The 16468-nt window shown below is 41.1% G+C and overlaps 1 protein-coding gene and 1 long non-coding RNA gene across 4 annotated transcripts; one reads left to right on the top strand and one right to left on the bottom strand.

The window, feature by feature from the left end:
• Nucleotides 1–3334: 3334 nt before the first annotated feature.
• On the top strand, nt 3335–15161 carry LOC111839170 (adenine nucleotide translocase lysine N-methyltransferase). 3 transcript variants are annotated; one of them, XM_072708247.1, is made up of 7 exons: nt 3335–3485; nt 4069–4254; nt 9289–9393; nt 9761–9901; nt 10933–10983; nt 12062–12118; nt 14637–15161. In XM_072708247.1, exons 2-7 carry the CDS (start codon nt 4087–4089, stop codon nt 14841–14843), a joined length of 729 nt encoding a protein of 242 aa, XP_072564348.1. In that variant the 5' UTR covers nt 3335–3485; nt 4069–4086; the 3' UTR covers nt 14844–15161. The 3 variants fall into 3 exon arrangements, with proteins under 3 accessions (XP_072564348.1, XP_023658595.2, XP_023658596.2); XM_023802827.2 differs by lacking the exon at nt 12062–12118; XM_023802828.2 differs by lacking the exon at nt 12062–12118 and having other exon boundaries at nt 10933–11005; nt 14637–14768.
• LOC140586413 (uncharacterized) lies at nt 12769–16468 on the bottom strand. The gene is made up of 2 exons (XR_011988223.1): nt 16409–16468; nt 12769–15762 (listed from the first exon to the last, which is right to left on the bottom strand). It is a non-coding gene; the product is annotated as an uncharacterized lncRNA (long non-coding RNA).

Raw genomic sequence — 16468 nt, 5'->3', positions numbered from 1 at the left:
GGAGTGTGATCCCCGTTCTTGAAGAGGGGGACCACCACCCACGGTTTGCCAATCCAGAGGCACCGCCCCCGATGTCCACACGATGCTGCAGATGCGTGTCAACCAGGACAGCCCTGCAACATCCAGAGCCTTGAGCAACTCTAGGCAGATCTCATCCACCCCTGGGTCCCGGCCACCGTGGAGCTTTTTAACTACCTCAGCGACCTCTGCCCCAGAGATAGGGGAGTCCTCCCCCATGTCCCCAGACTCTGCTTCCTCCCTGGAAGGTGTGTCGGTGGAATTGAGAAGGTATTTGAAGTATTCCTTCCACCTACCCACAATGTCCCGAGTTGAGGTCAGCAGTGCCCCATCCCCACCATAAACAGTATTGATGCTGCACCGCTTTCCCGCCCGGAGCCGCTGGATGATGGACCAGAATCTCTTCGAAGCCGTCCGGAAGCTGCGTTCCACTTGGCTCGCTGGTACTCATCAGCTGCCTCTGGAGTCCCACAGGCTAAAAAAGCCTGATAGAACTCCTTCAGCTTGACAGTATTCCTCACCGCCAGTGTCCACCAGCGGGTTAGGGGATTGCTGCCACAACAAACACCGACCACATTACGGCCACAGCTCCGGTCAGCCGCCTCCACAATGGTGGTGCGGAACATGGCCCATTCGGACTTAATGTCCCCTGCCTCCCCCGGGATATGGGAGAAGTTCTGCCGGAGGTAGGAGTTGAAGCTTCTCCTGACAGGGGATTCCGCCAGACGTTCCCAGCAGACCCTCACTATATGCTTGGGACTGCCAGGCCTGACCGGCTTCCTCCCCCACCAGCGGAGCCAACCCACCACCAGGTGGTGATTGGTTGACAGCTCCGCCCCTCTCTTCACCCGAGTGTCCAACACATGCGGCCGCAAGTTCGATGAGACGACCACAAAGTCAATCATTGAACTGTGGCCTAGGCTGTCCTGGTGCCAAGTGCACATATGGACACCCTTATGCCTGAGCATGGTGTTCATTATGGACAATCTGTGACGAGCACAGAAGTCCAATAACAAAACACCACTTGGGTTCAGATCGGGGGGGGGGGGGGGGGGGCGTTCCTCCCAATCATGCCCCTCCAGGTCTCACTGTTATTGCCCAAGCGAGCATTGAAGTCCCCCAGCAGGTCAAGAGAGTCCCCGGGAGGAGCGCTCTCCAACACCCCTTAAAAGGATCCCAAAAAGGGTAGGTATTCTGAACTGCCATTTAGTGCACAAGTGCAAACAACAGTCAGGACCCGACCCCCCACCCGAAGGCAAAGGGAGGCTATCCTCTCATCCACCGCAGTAAACCTCAATGTACAGGCACCCAGCCAGGGGGCAATAAGTATGCCCACCCCAGCTCGGCGCCTCTCCCTGCGAGCAACTCCAGAATGGAAGAGGGTCCAACCCCCCTCAAGGAGATTGGTTCCAGAGACCAAGCCGTGTGTTGAAGTGAGCCCATCTATATCTAGTCTGAACTTCACAACCTCGCACACCAGCTCAGGCTCCTTCCCTGCCATAAAGCCCCTGGCAACTTAACTTCTAGGATCATTGAAATATGCAAACCCTTGCACCACGGTAAGGTTTCGGCTCCAGGAGAGGCAATATGGAAAATTGTCTGTTTAAATATATTATTACCTAATTTGTTGATTCCCGCTATGTAATTTAACGTCGTCCAATATTTAAATGAGGTTATTAGACACGCGAATACTTTATTTTGGAAGCGTGAAGTACTTTTAAGTTTTGGAGGGCAGGCGTAAGAAAAACTAAAAGGGGCGTTATTTAAAACAAACGAAACCACGAGATGCGAAAACGGAAAGACTAGCACTGGGAAGGGCGCAGGCAACAGGAGGACTGACGTTAATGACCGAACTCACGAGTGTCTGACTGGGAATTACTTATACAAATGACTAACGAGGGGCTGCCACGACGCAGGTTCGGATAGTTAGCACAATAGGATTGGGGATAACGAGCAAGACGTGAGAATTAGGAGGGAGTCAGAAGACTCGCAACGACCCCTGCTGGTCAATCCAGGGCATAGGCAGGTAAGGGTTGTGGCACTATCATATTTAGTACTCATGGTATTGCCAAGAAGCATAAATAATGTAGTTCCTTCACAAACAAGTAACTGTATTGTAAACGTTGGACTGCGATAATTTCAGTTATACTGGATTTGGTAATTTAACCTCAGCTACTCACAGAAATCAGTAATTATACGTTGTTGCATTTTAATGACATCGTTTTAAATACAGACACAATTTAAAATGTGAGCAGATTTATTTCTGCCTTTTTGAACATGTTTTTTGATAAAAAAAAAAATCATTTCATAAAGTTTTGCCATTGAAACACATTAACATGATAATTTCTTTCATGGTACATGTAATTATGACGTCTAATTTGAGTGCTGTACGTATCATTATAATACTAGTGAACTACGTAAAACACTATATTGAAATAAGCTTATATTATGGGAGTATAAAATATTTAAAAACATGCTATTACCATGGTACAATACAAAAAGCTTAACGGATTACCATTGTATTTTAACTGAAGATACATTGTAATACTATGTAACGTGTAGTAACGTGTACGCCAATAAACAGTGAAAAAAATATTTGTTTTTTTTTCCACATTTTGTCAAAAATAAAGTAGACACTGGAATTTAGCAGGATGTTTTCACTGTTAATAAGCTTCAAGTGTAAAAACAGCCCCTTTTTCTACTACCTACATGATACACGTATGACTGACCCCATTTTATTTGTGAAAAAAAATCAGAAATCGGACTGGTCCATATGAGCCTGGTTGGGTCCTTGTGGCTCACGTTTTCGGGGGGTTTAGTATTAGATCTTCAATTGTGCTTGGCCAATTTGCTGAAATGTGTTTCTGACTTTTCCCCCCCACAAATCACTGTTTGTCTAACAAATGCATTTTCAAAATGATTAACAGTGTAAGTTTTGGAAATAGGCTTCCAATGTTGAAACGGCTGTTTTGAACCCCTTCCGCTGTATGAGCCTGGTTGGACCAGTTCATATGGTCAATTTGTTTTATTATTCACTCTTGAAAATAAAAAAGGGAAATTTCGGGGTGATGATGACGCCATCAGAAACCACACAAATCACGAGTAACAAAATGCCACTGTTTACCAACGTTCACGTTAACGCATTGTAGACATAAATTCAATGGGATCCCGAATCGCTAACTGCAAACTATCTTTACAGCGGTAAATTCATGGTTTTACCACAGTAGTACTATTATGCTTTGGTTTGATGATAACACCACAGTACTTTTTTGTAAGGGACACGATAAGTATAGAGCGTTTCAATCAGAGGGTCGGTGCCCAAAGAGCAGGTTAGCCGAATCACGACGCTTGCAGCACGCGCCCGTCTGGTTAATATTACAAGCATGGGAGGAAGTAAATAAAAGGTCTCAAACTGGATTTGTGGGTGAGGATCCTCCATGCTGAGCTGTCAGCAGTCGGAGTTGTAGGTGCGTAATGTTACTCGTTAAATATGTCTGCATTTCTAAGCATAGATGCATTTTGTAAAACAATCCGTTTGCTTGCAGTTTAATGGAAAGTATATAAGATATAGACTGGAAAATCGTTTCTGTGAAAAACTGCAAACTATATGCTGCAAACACGCGCCTTCGCAGAACGCTGATCTTCGCAGGCCTGACGTCTGATCTGGCGTCTGTGCGCTGCACATTTACTTTAAATCTAACAGGTTAATAATAAACAACTTGGATTTATAAACTTATAACAGCGTTTTCGAGAAAGTACCGCGTCAGTAAAAAACAACATTATCGCGACCTCTGCTGGACATGACTCTTGTTTAGGCCAGGCTGTGAGAAAATAAAAGCATATGCACCATTTCCTTTTGCAAGTTTTTAGTTGCCCAGCGATTTTCACTTTTTAATTCTTGATTTGTACATTTTTGATTCGTTGTAGAGTAGTTCTCATCTTTAGGCTTTTAATTTAGGGAAAAGTAACAGAGTACAGCTTCTACTATTCAAATGCGAAGTTAAAACAGCGCTAAATGCTATGATTTAGTGTGATCGTGTCATATCACAGGTACAGGCACAGTGTAACATGGAGGATTCCATCGAGGTGATCCTTCAGGACCCTGGCTGGTTCCTGCCTCATTACCGGGATAATTCCCTCTTAGCCACACTGGGCGGAGCCGCTCTTACGGCCTCCTACGGCCTGTGGACAATGTTCGTGCTGCCTGGCTTTCGAAAGGTCCCCATGAGGTTAAAGGTACATTTTGTGTGCTTGCTTTGTGTGAAGCTCAAAGTTGCCTCAAAGTGTCACCCATCATGTAATTTCAGTTCACATTATTGCAGATGTAGGCTTAGTTATATGGTACACTTTCTGGAAACTAGGTTTTACATTGTTTTTTTCCTGCAAATATGTTACAGTATATGAAATGAAGCAGAAGGAGGCAAAGCAGTATTCAAGAAAACTGAAAATTGTCTTGAGAATTCCTTAAAGTAGTCCCTTTGCCCAAATTTCCTTTGGCATCTATCTATCTATCTATCTATCTATCTATCTATCTATCTATCTATCTATCTATCTATCTGATAATGGATTCACAAACATGAGGCATTCAGTTGACAAGTTTCAACTGGAAATGAAAGATGTCTTATCCTCCCAACTCTTCTGTGCAGTTTTCACAGATTACCTTTTACTCTTCTGTGCAGTTTCTCTCTAAATATTGTGGGATTTACACTATTCAAAAGTTTTTTGTAAATTTTCTACATTTGCCTGTTAACATTTATTAAAATACACGCTTATTTGCTAACAAATAGATTTACAGTATGATCACCATTTGAGTACCTTTATTAGCAAGAAAATGTCATATCTTTGATTCATCAAAGTAACCTCCTCAAGCAGTTATAACATCAGAGAAAATTCAAGGCATCCTGGGCTCTGTGCCAGTAACTGTAGGGTTGCTGGTTCTAATCCCATGAATGCCCAGAGTGATTCTGCTTCGTTGGGCCCTAGAGCAAGGCCCTTAACCTGCAATTGCTTTGTCCTTGGTATATGACCGTAATCTACATCCAAGCCCTATAAGGAGGCCCTCCAACTTACAGGGAATAACTTGGGGGTTGGCACTCCAGCCACCGGAAAAAAGCCTCACACTGGTCCTTTTGGACTGGTGTGGTGCTGAGGTATCGCCCGCCCCATGGCTGCACTCAGGTTCTCCTCCCTGAGGTGGTTTGTCGTGTGGTGGGTGCAGCAACGCACTGTAATCAGTCCATGCTCCTTACCTCCTCCTCCTTTCTACAAGGAACATTAAATTCTGCTCGTTCCAGGGGATGAAGCACTTAACTAGTGCATTTAAAGTTAAAGGACAGCCTAGAATTTAACTATGCCATCATCACACGGCCAGATGACAGGATGTCATACAGGCACTGTTACTCTTCCCATGTTAATAAAGGAAACTTGCTTTATTTGACATATTTTCATTCATAGCCATTCACTCAACTTTCCGATGCTTGACAAGAATAAAAAAATCTGCAGTTTATGAAATAAATGGAAAAGTGGTAAAAACGTGTGGTGTGTAAAAGCTTGACTGGTGGTGTGTATCTGGAGATTTGGAGAAGCTGGAGATTTGCTGCAGAAGCTGGAGTATGCCTGGTCTTTCATTTGAGTCTTCCTTCCATCTTTTTTTCACAAGATACTGTAGTTCTTGCGCAATTTAAGGCGTATTTTGTGGCTTTGAAGTTTGCAAAAGTATGCAAAGTAACACATGTCATGGTGTGAAAATATTTGGCGGGAATTCCACATAATACAGTCCCTTATATATTGTACTTGGATGACTTGTTGCACACTAAATTTATAAAGTCTCCCATCAGGAAGGGTATTTGGATGGGGGAAGAGATTTGGCATGACAGCTCATTTGATGAGAACTGTTACGTATTTTTATTTTTACATGATTTCCTTGTAAATGTCACTGCTGAGGTTATGACATGAGAACAAAAATTTGGATAGTTATAATGTTGAGTTAATTTTTTTTTAAGCATCAACACGGATTTTGATGTTGATTACTCATTTTTCCAATAATTTTTCCACCTCCTATTTGCTTTCCCAAATAGGAGGTGAAAGAAAGTACCCTCTCCTTCAAGTTTTTTTTTTATTTATCAGGGCCTAAAGTAACAATTCTGTCATCCAATTTCTTTAAAAGTCTCACTTTGGGTGACGCCAAAAAAAATAATCAATTTTCAGTATGAAACTATGGGGAAAAACTAGTGCATCCTATGTGGCCTAAACCCTCCCTGCTTCAAACTCAATTCATTTGAGTAGCCAGGTGCACAAGATTAGTTAATCATCAATAAGTGTGATTACCTCTTTCAACAGAAAGTCTGGCAGTTCTGGAACACTCTGGACTTTGTTCATATCATGCCAAGAGGTACAGATATCAGCCATGACTTCAGAGAAGCAATGTTGCTGCATGTAAATCTGGGAAGGGTTATAAGGCAATTTCCAAACATTTCCAAATTTACCATTCAACAGAAAATCCCATAGAGCAACATCACATGACCTACAGGCCTCAAAAGACTGGCTAAGCATGGCTTTCATGGAAGGGTGGGCATGCAAAAGCCCCTTCTCTCCAATATGAATATGGCCGCATGACTTAGGTGTGCAAAATTGCATCGGAACACGCCTGGAAAGTTCTGGACAATATTTTTTCTACAGAAACCAAGGTGATAATTTTTGATCATCATGCAGAGCATCATGTTTGGTGTTAAACAGCTATCACCTCGAACATCTACCACAAACTGTTAAGCACATTGCTGGAGGGGTGATGATTTGGGCTTGTTTTGCAGACACATGACCTGAGAAACTTGCAGTTATCGAGACTGTCACGAGCTCCAGTTTATACTTAAATATTCTTGAGACCAATGTTAGGCCATCTGTCCTACAGCTAAAGCTTATTTGAAACTAGGTCATGCAACAGGACAGTGACACATCAGCACTCCTCAGCACATCAACAAATCAACATCTGAATCGCTAAAAAGAAAAAAAATCAAGGTATAATAACTATTGTTATTTAGGCTCTGATAAATATAAGCATAGGTGTACTTTCTTTTTCCTAAGACTGCATAATATTCATATTTTGCCTATCTAATGGTATGCAGGTCTAACTACAAATGTCAGATGTGCAGCATTTTCTCTAGTCCTTATAGAGAATTAGCATCACCCAGGAATACAGATGTGTTAACAGGAGTGTGAAAGAATAGGCTACTCTCTTCACATTGCTGCTGTTATCTATATATGTGTGAAAGTTTTCAGACTTATTACAGAGAGGCCTGTTTGTTTCAATTGCATTGCAAGCTTTCAGCACAGAAGGTATAAAACATGCATGCAAACCAGTTGTCAGGCACCGTATAGAAAGAGTCTCTTTCAGGTTTTTTTCCCATGTAACACAGTGTGTAGCACCCCCCCCCCCCCCCAAAAAAAAAACAAAAAAAACGGCAGCTGTTGCTTCAGAAGAAAGCAGCTTAGTTTTTCCCTTCAGTTCAGAGTATTGAAATATTATGACTCAACATTCTTTTCATTCTCAGAGAGTATGCAAAGCCTCGCAACAGGGAAGCATAACTTTTTGAAGGGATATATTTGTCTGTTTACTGTGGATGACCTTTGCTGGCACTAGTATGACATTTGCATACATTGCTGTCATTTGTTGCTTATTCATTTACTTAAGATGTTGCAGGTTGGTGTATCACTCACAAGTACTGGCTGTTTTGAAGTAAGTCATTTAATTGGAGGATTCTGGCTAGAAAATGATACAGTGTTGCGATTTACTGTAGCAGAAAGCAGCGAATGGGAAATTGAATACATGTACATGTATGCTTAGCTTTTTCAGCGAAATCCCAAGTGTCACAGGAAACGTTTATTTCTGACCTGGTTTGTCTTGTATGTCTATGAGGAAATAAAGTTATGTTCAATGGAAATCTGCAGTGCTTTTCCTGTCATTTTATACGTGCGTTTTTGCTTTACGTTAAATGAAGATGTGGCTTGAAGCAGCATTTCAGGTATCAAGTATCATCAACAGGGTTGTCCAGAAACCCTGAATTTAAGATTGCACCAGTGGCGGATGATAATTTTTAAAATGGGGGAGTCACGCTGTGGACAATTGGCAATATGAACCAAAAAAGGTCTTCTTTTAATTTTAGTAGGTCAGCTATTTATATGTTAACTTTACTCTGCTTCATCAAAGGACTTCTTTAGAATTAAGTCAACATTAGCTACTAGTCTATTAAAAATCTAACTGAAAACTCAATGATAATGACTTTATTTACAATATTTACAAATCCGATGGCTAATGATGACATACAAAACAATAAACTGTCACTCCAGGTTTGATTGACACACATTTGCGCACGAATGTTACTGGTAGTTAATTCTGTCTTGTGCAGAGAAGTCTGGCTTCCAGGCAGGTCTAAAATATCAAGTCTACCGGTTCAGTCAATGTGGCCTAAGCAGAAACCACGTATGAAGCTCTCGCAGACTCCCAGCGAGGAACGGCATCTAGGCAGGCTTTGCGAACACATAATCGAAGCATATTGATCAATAATCTTTTGTCTATTCTCCATTTAGACAAAGGGGACAAGAATGTTCCCTCGACTTCCAGTGAAGCATGGTGTCAGTGGCCGTCTGTGGGTTGTATTTTTTCTGGTTTCAAACAGAAAATGAATGTATATGTGGTTAAATTAGCAAGGCAGATTACAGTTTTAGTCATAAATAAAATTATATTGATACATTGACTAATTCAATTGTTTTGGCAATTTTATGGGGGGGGGCAGGCTTCATATGCAGTCTTATATGAAGTAATTACCCGCTCATCTTCCAACCACCCCCCCAGTTCAGAGTGACAGGGCCCAATGTAATTGTTCTATTAGTTTTATAGCTGCCGGGGGTCTGATGCCTATGCTGAACAATGTGGTCATGTATTATCGCTCATCTACCTCCACTGGCTGCTGCGTTTGGCGGAAGTCATCTGTCTGCTGGCTTTGTTTCTGCAAGCAGGAAATAGCACGCAAACCACTGTGCGTAGCAAACTGAGTTGGGGAGTGGTGCTTCAGAGGTCTGCCCATGTGGAGTCCTGAACTAGGGAGGAAAATGAGTGTTACAGTATATCCAGCATGCGGTCAGACGTGACTTGCATGTATGTCCTTTCCTGTATGTGTATGAGTATGTTTGGTAATTTTTACATAGCAACACAAACACATAAACAGCACAAGCATAGGCACATGTACAGCAATAAATATGTTTAATGTCATACAGGTCCCTTACTTGCCTTCAAGTGCAAAGCAGACAGCAAATGTCATGAAACTGTTGGAGGGCCGACGGGGTAGGCTGGCAGATCTGGGATCAGGTGATGGAAGACTGGTAAGTGCATGTGGAAAGTTCGGGGAGACCCTCCATTTCCACATAAAAGGACGTCTTAATATTTCAATAACAAACTTGAATCACATTTATATAAAAATGACGGTATAGATGAAATTCTTCAGTAAAATGTTCAGAGAAAAAAATGTATACTTCGCTTGTTAGATGACTGGCTCATTCCCCGATGGCATCTTATTGTAAGTGAAAAGAATGAAAAACTTTTTTTTTTTTTTTAAATGCAGTTGTATCTCTACACGTAGTGAATGGTTTGGGGCTTCCATTTCACTGAGCTTGCTGATGACTTCTCACTCACAGACCTGCATGTAACATTATTTCTGTCCACATGTTTGCCTTTGTAATACGACTGCAGGTGTTTGCAGCCTGTTCTGCGGGCTTCCAATGTACAGGCTTTGAAATAAACTCCATACTGCTAGCATACTCCAGAAGCAAGGCCAAATGGAAAGGGATCCCGCCCACCCAGGTCAACTTTGTCAGCAAAGACTTCTGGACGGTAAGGCCACTGCATGCTATTTAAAACATTCAGTAATGCTTTAACTGCACCTTCATAATGCCTTTATAATGCATTCAGAGAACATTCAATGCACCTTCATAATGCATTCATAGAACATTCATAAGCAGCATGTAAGTACACCTTAACATCATAACATACCTTAACAGCTTTAATATACATTAAAAACAAACATTATATGTTAACAATCATAATTATATAATCATGTAATGTTGGTTTCTAATGTATGTTAAACTGTTATGGTGTGTTAGGATGTTATGGTATACTTACATGCTGCTTATAAATGGTCTATATACATTCTTTGAATGCATTATGAAGGCGCACTAAATGTTCGTTGAATGTATAATGAATATGCTGTTAATGTAAAGCGTTACTTAACATTAACACGCATCACTTCAGAAACATGACGCATGTTTGCACTGAAACACATTCTCACTTTGGTGACTAGTATGTTCATGCAAAGATGATACATAATATCACATGTATGCAAGCAGGGGTGTAGGAACCAGGGGGACATGTACCCCCCCCCCCCCCAATATTAATTTCACTTAATTCGCCCTCCCCCATAAATAAGATTTGCCATTTTATTATTGTGTCCCCAGCGATATCAAAGTCTCTCTTATGCCGTTGTTCACATACATACCCATAAATACACACACAAAAAAATCTTCTACTTATGGAAACTGTTTCTGTATGAGATACGTTTTATGCTGTGCTTTGTATAGTCTGACAAAGGTAGAGTGACCCTTTGAAAAGCATCAGAACATTTAAGTGAAAACATTCATGTATGCATTACATTTGTATTAAAGTCATGCACAAATTCTTACTGTTGCAAGACTACAAGTTTTGGACATACTGAGTTGTATTGGATTATTTTAATGCTACTCATTTTTGCATTGCAGTAATTGTTTTAGTTTGTTTGTAATATGTCTCTTATCAAGAAGTATTGCATTGAAATCTAAATATAAAGCATGGTTTGTCTTAGTAAGGTGTTGTGGTTTCTCTCTTCACAGAGTGATGTTTCAAAGTACAGAAATGTGACAGTATTTTTAGCCCCCGGTGTGGTAAGTCTACTGATGTCCAGCAGTAAGCTTATTTTCTTTTATTCAGACTTTCCTAACAACTTATATGGCATGGTGGCTTAATAGATTTCACTGTTGCCTCACACCAGAGTGTAAATGTTCCAATACCACCTCTGCTTTGTGCGTGTGGAGATTGCATGTTTCCATAGGTTTCCATATTGTTAGGCTAGTTGGCATCTCTAACTTGTCCATTGTCTGTGAGTGTATGCGAACTGGCATCCTGGTCAGGATCTATCGCAGCTTTGTGCCCTGTGATACCCCTCCCTCTGGCCAGGATAAGTGTCCAGAAGATCCACAGAGTTACATACAAAGAAAAAAATATCATTATTAACTCTTTAAATCAGACCTCTGTTAATGTAGACCAGGGGTATTCAACTAAAATTTAAAGAGGTCCAGTTAGAGAAAAATTCTTGAAGCAAAGGTCCGGAAGATCATAATGTCTAACCATTTAATAGTGTGATATACACTCACCTAAAGGATTATTAGGAACACCATACTAATATGGTGTTTGACCCCCTTTCGCCTTCAGAACTGCCTTAATTCTACGTGGCATTGATTCAACAAGGTGCTGAAAGCATTCTTTAGAAATGTTGGCCCATATTGATAGGATAGCATCTTGCAGTTGATGGAGATTTGTGGGATGCACATCCAGGGCACGAAGCTCCCGTTCCACCACATCCCAAAGATGCTCTATTGGGTTGAGATCTGGTGACTGTGGGGGCCATTTTAGTACAGTGAACTCATTGTCATGTTCAAGAAACCAATTTGAAATGATTCAAGCTTTGTGACATGGTGCATTATCCTGCTGGAAGTAGCCATCAGAGGATGGGTACATGGTGGTCATAAAGGGATGGACATGGTCAGAAACAATGCTGAGGTAGGCCGTGGCATTTAAACGATGCCCAATTGGCACTAAGGGGCCTAAAGTGTGCCAAGAAAACATCCCCCACACCATTACACCACCACCACCAGCCTGCACAGTGGTAACAAGGCATGATGGATCCATGTTCTCATTCTGTTTACGCCAAATTCTGACTCTACCATTTGAATGTCTCAACAGAAATCGAGACTCATCAGACCAGGCAACATTTTTCCAGTCTTCAACTGTCCAATTTTGGTGAGCTCGTGCAAATTGTAGCCTCTTTTTCCTATTTGTAGTGGAGATGAGTGGTACCCGGTGGGGTCTTCTGCTGTTGTAGCCCATCCGTCTCAAGGTTGTGCATGTTGTGGCTTCACAAATGCTTTGCTGCATACCTCGGTTATAACGAGTGGTTATTTCAGTCAAAGTTGCTCTTCTATCAGCTTGAATCAGTCGGCCCATTCTCCTCTGACCTCTAGCATCAACAAGGCATTTTCGTCCACAGGACTGCCGCATACTGGATGTTTTTCCCTTTGCACACCATTCTTTGTAAAACCTAGAAATGGTTGTGCGTGAAAATCCCAGTAACTGAGCAAATTGTGAAATACTCAGACCGGCCCGTCTGGCACCAACAACCATGCCACGCTCAAAATTGCTTAAATCACCTTTCTTTCCCATTCTGACATTCAGTTTGGAGTTCAGGAGATTGTCTTGAGCAGGACCACATCCCTAAATGCATTGAAACAACTGCCATGTGATTGGTTGATTAGATAATTGCATTAATGAGAAGTTGTTCCTAATAATCCTTTAGGTGAGTGTATATTTAAGTAGCCTATTAGTTGCATCAACATTCTATGTAATCAGTACCTGACTGTCAAATCAATTAAATTAATTAAGTACAATTCAAAAACGTTTTGGCATTATTTATTGTCACGTGACATAGAACTTCGGCCAGCTGGCTGGAGTGAGATTTTCAATTCGAGATGTCTGCACACATGTAACAGTTCTTTACATTGTAAAGAAACCTTGTAAATAGTTTGCTTTTGTATTTAACCGTGTAAATACACTTTTGACGTAGCTAATTTTAGGTTTTATAATAGAATAATATAGATTTGCCGTAAAGATTTCCAGCATGAGTCTGAGTGTCAAGCCAGATGCTTGAGATTTGGCAACCGTGAAAACGTACATTTTTTGTTTCACATGAGTTTATTTATATAACAGATAACATTACTTTATACATAAGTTAAAATGCAGAAACTTCAACGAACATGAAATCAACAATAAACTACGTCTATTTATCCAACGTGTTATATAATACATATTGTACGTATTTGAAAACTTTTCAGCTTTACGATTTCAGGAGAGCGCAGCCATTCTGTTAGGAACATTACGCTTTTTGTTTGCGGGTGTTAGCTTCGCTGCTGCTATTAACACGAAAGGCACATTAGCGCAGACAAAGGGCTGCATACGCCGAACTATACGTCTTTCTTGGCGGTCAAAGGCGTTTGATGTTCATTGGCGTGGGAAACGGCGGTTCTACTGATAAACCACTACCGAAAAGACTACAAACGCTGTGCCGGTTAAAATAAAAGCGCCCCGTCAGGTTTTAAATAATAAGTAAATGTTTTGGCTGTCGGTCCGGGTCCGTATGGGACAGCTTCTGGGTCCGGACCCGGACCGCGGTTCGCCTGTTAGTGACTGCTGATGTAGACGATACACATATGGGTTAAAACATCATTGATTGCAAAACAATACTGTGCCAAGTATTAATTAACAAAATAACAAGTATTCACAGTAAAGACATTTTACAGCACAAAACAGAGTAAGGAAACATTCAATAACTCTATTTAAATAGATTCTGCTAAGCTAAGGAAACGTATAGCTAACTAAAACACAGGGTTGCCAATTCTCACACATCTGGCGTGACACCGTTTCAGACTCTCATGAAACAAATCTTACGGCAAATCTATATTATTCCATTATAATCCTACAATAAGCTGCATCAAAAGCGTTTGGGGAACTTTGCAAATCACACAGAATATTTACAAAGTAATAAGACTGTTTCATATATGTAAATGCGTGTGCATGTGTGTGTAGACATGTCTCGAATTGAAAATCTCATTCAGCCAGCTAACCAAAGTTGGCAAACCTGAAAACATTTTATGAAAAAGATACATTTCAAATATTTAAACTGTTTACATTTGGAATAAAAAAACAAAATGCAGCCACAGAAAAAATTAAGCGACCACAACATAATTTTTCTCTCATTTCTCAATTTATGGGTGTGCATCTGTGAATAATGTTTTTTTTTTTATTATTATTTTGCAAACTGCAACCTGGTTCTTCTCTCTGTCTCTCATTAATGAAGGGCTTCATCCTTGCTTTATGGGACTTCAGTCCTGCTTCTAGAAGCCTGATACATACTGTCTTAGTAGTAGACTTCACACCTGCCCTTAATATTTCCCATTCCTTTTAAAGGTCGCTTGATGCCATCCTATGATTCCTGAGAACCTGTTGGATAAGCTAACGGTCATCTCTGGCATTAGCAAGTCTCTTCTTCTCTTAATTTTTTCCATGGCTGTATATGTAACGTTGCTTGTTAATAATGATATGGTCATACATAAGTTCAGAATATTATGCTTTAAGTTCTATTTAATACATAACTCTAGTTATGTAATTACTTGAGGTGGTTAAAACTGTAGGATAACAGATCTCTTATTAATTGTAACGTAACAGATGTGGTGATTTATTGATTTTTGGTGAACTTTATTGGTAGATGGAGGAGCTCGGGGAGAAGTTAATAAGAGAATTGCCCAGAGAGTCACAAGTCATCGCCTGCCGCTTTTCCTTCCTGACCTGGCCCTCAGCTTCCACTGAGGGCTCTGGGCTGGACCAGGTCTGGGCCTATGACATCGACAGTATCCGCAGGCTTGCGCCTGTAATGTCAAAACCATCCACACTACCTGCAAAGCTCCATTTTTAACCTATACAGCATCTGCACTGTTCCCCTCAAATCAGACCTGTGATCAAGATTTACTCTAAACTAAGAGCAAAAACAATAAGCTGAGTGTGTATTTATAACATCATATATTTTCAGGAATGCTTCCTTAACTGTTATCTGTATTCACATCCACATCCAGCATGTACAAAGGCATGTGTAATTGGTGCATGGGTCACATTATGGGTGCTCTGTGTAAGGCATTTTCCCTTCAATACACCTGTCAGTGTGTTACGCAAAATGGTCACACAAAGTAATAAACCAAGCCTAAGCAAAATAAAGGTTTTGTATCCTGCTTGTTAAGATGGTGGATATTTTTCTCGTTTTCTGCAAATGCTTCTTATGTCCATGGTGCTTCTTCAGTGGCAATGGGACCTTCACTACTCACAGTGAAACTCGGAAGGTTCCTCAGCTGGGCTCTGTTCATCAGGGAAGATGTAATCTTCATCAAAACGGCAATTTTCCTCAAAAGCGACACTGTAGTTGCAGTAGATGTTGTCGACCTCATTGAGATACGTAGAGGGATCCCCTAACTCAGAGTCATAACTCTCACCAGCTTCTCTGATTAGGCCCGGTCCCGTATGCTGGTTGATCTCCAAGCTGTTGCCGAAGTTCTCGTAAATCGCGTCATGGTTTTCCTTCAAGTGAATCTCATGGTGCTGATGAACAGTGGTGATGGGAGGCGGCCTGGATTGATACACAATGCTGCTGGTATATAATCCCGGTACTTCCATGAAATCTTCGCTGCGGCGCCTTTTGGGCAGCACGCGGCACCTGAAAACGCCTGTGCAGATTATGATGGACAGGAACATCGCACCTGCCGCTGCCGAGGCCTCCACAGTCCCCCACTGTAACGATGATGGCATGGATATGATGGCAGTCTGTATGTGGATGCGGTGATCACCTAAGAGCGAGCCAAAGGGAGGAAAGATTTACATCAGATGTTAGATGGTCATGCGATATCTACTGACAGATATTGTGCTCCAGAGCATTAGATTAGTATCTGTTAGAATAAAAAAAAGTATTCATTTTTCTAAACACTCATCCAGTATAGAATCATGGGGCAAAGGCCTGGGGCTGATTCCAGGCAGCGTGAAGCACAAAACAGGGGAATACCCAAGACCGAGCACAAGTCCATCAAAAGGCACAAATATTAAAGACATTTTAGAGATGCATGTCCGCAGATTGTATGAGGAAACCCACACAGCACAGCAAGAACATAGAAACTGCATGTGTGGAGTAGGTCTGGGATTCAAACCCCAAATGTGAAGTAATTGCGTTACAGAATAAGCTGCCTACAGACTGCTGCATCTCAAGATCATTTTATGGTGTAAGTTTTTTTCTGCAAAAAGTTATATTTTGCAACATAAATGCTTTAACCCAAAAATATAATAAATGGCCTATATAGAGTCAGATTATTCAGCTGTTTTCTTAATTGACTTCTAAATATTCATTATAATCATACTTATCCGCCTCGCTAATATTCTTGAGTCACTCATATAACTATATATTTACAAATTTTCATTTGGATTATTCAAAAGTAGACATACCTTGAGATTACTTTATGTCTCTTACGAAGTATAATTAGTCTGAACTGGCTTGTGACGAAC

Source organism: Paramormyrops kingsleyae, chromosome 2 (genome assembly GCF_048594095.1).
Source record: "Paramormyrops kingsleyae isolate MSU_618 chromosome 2, PKINGS_0.4, whole genome shotgun sequence".
Classification (NCBI taxonomy): domain Eukaryota; kingdom Metazoa; phylum Chordata; class Actinopteri; order Osteoglossiformes; family Mormyridae; genus Paramormyrops; species Paramormyrops kingsleyae.
This window is presented reverse-complemented; position numbering and strand designations above follow the sequence as displayed.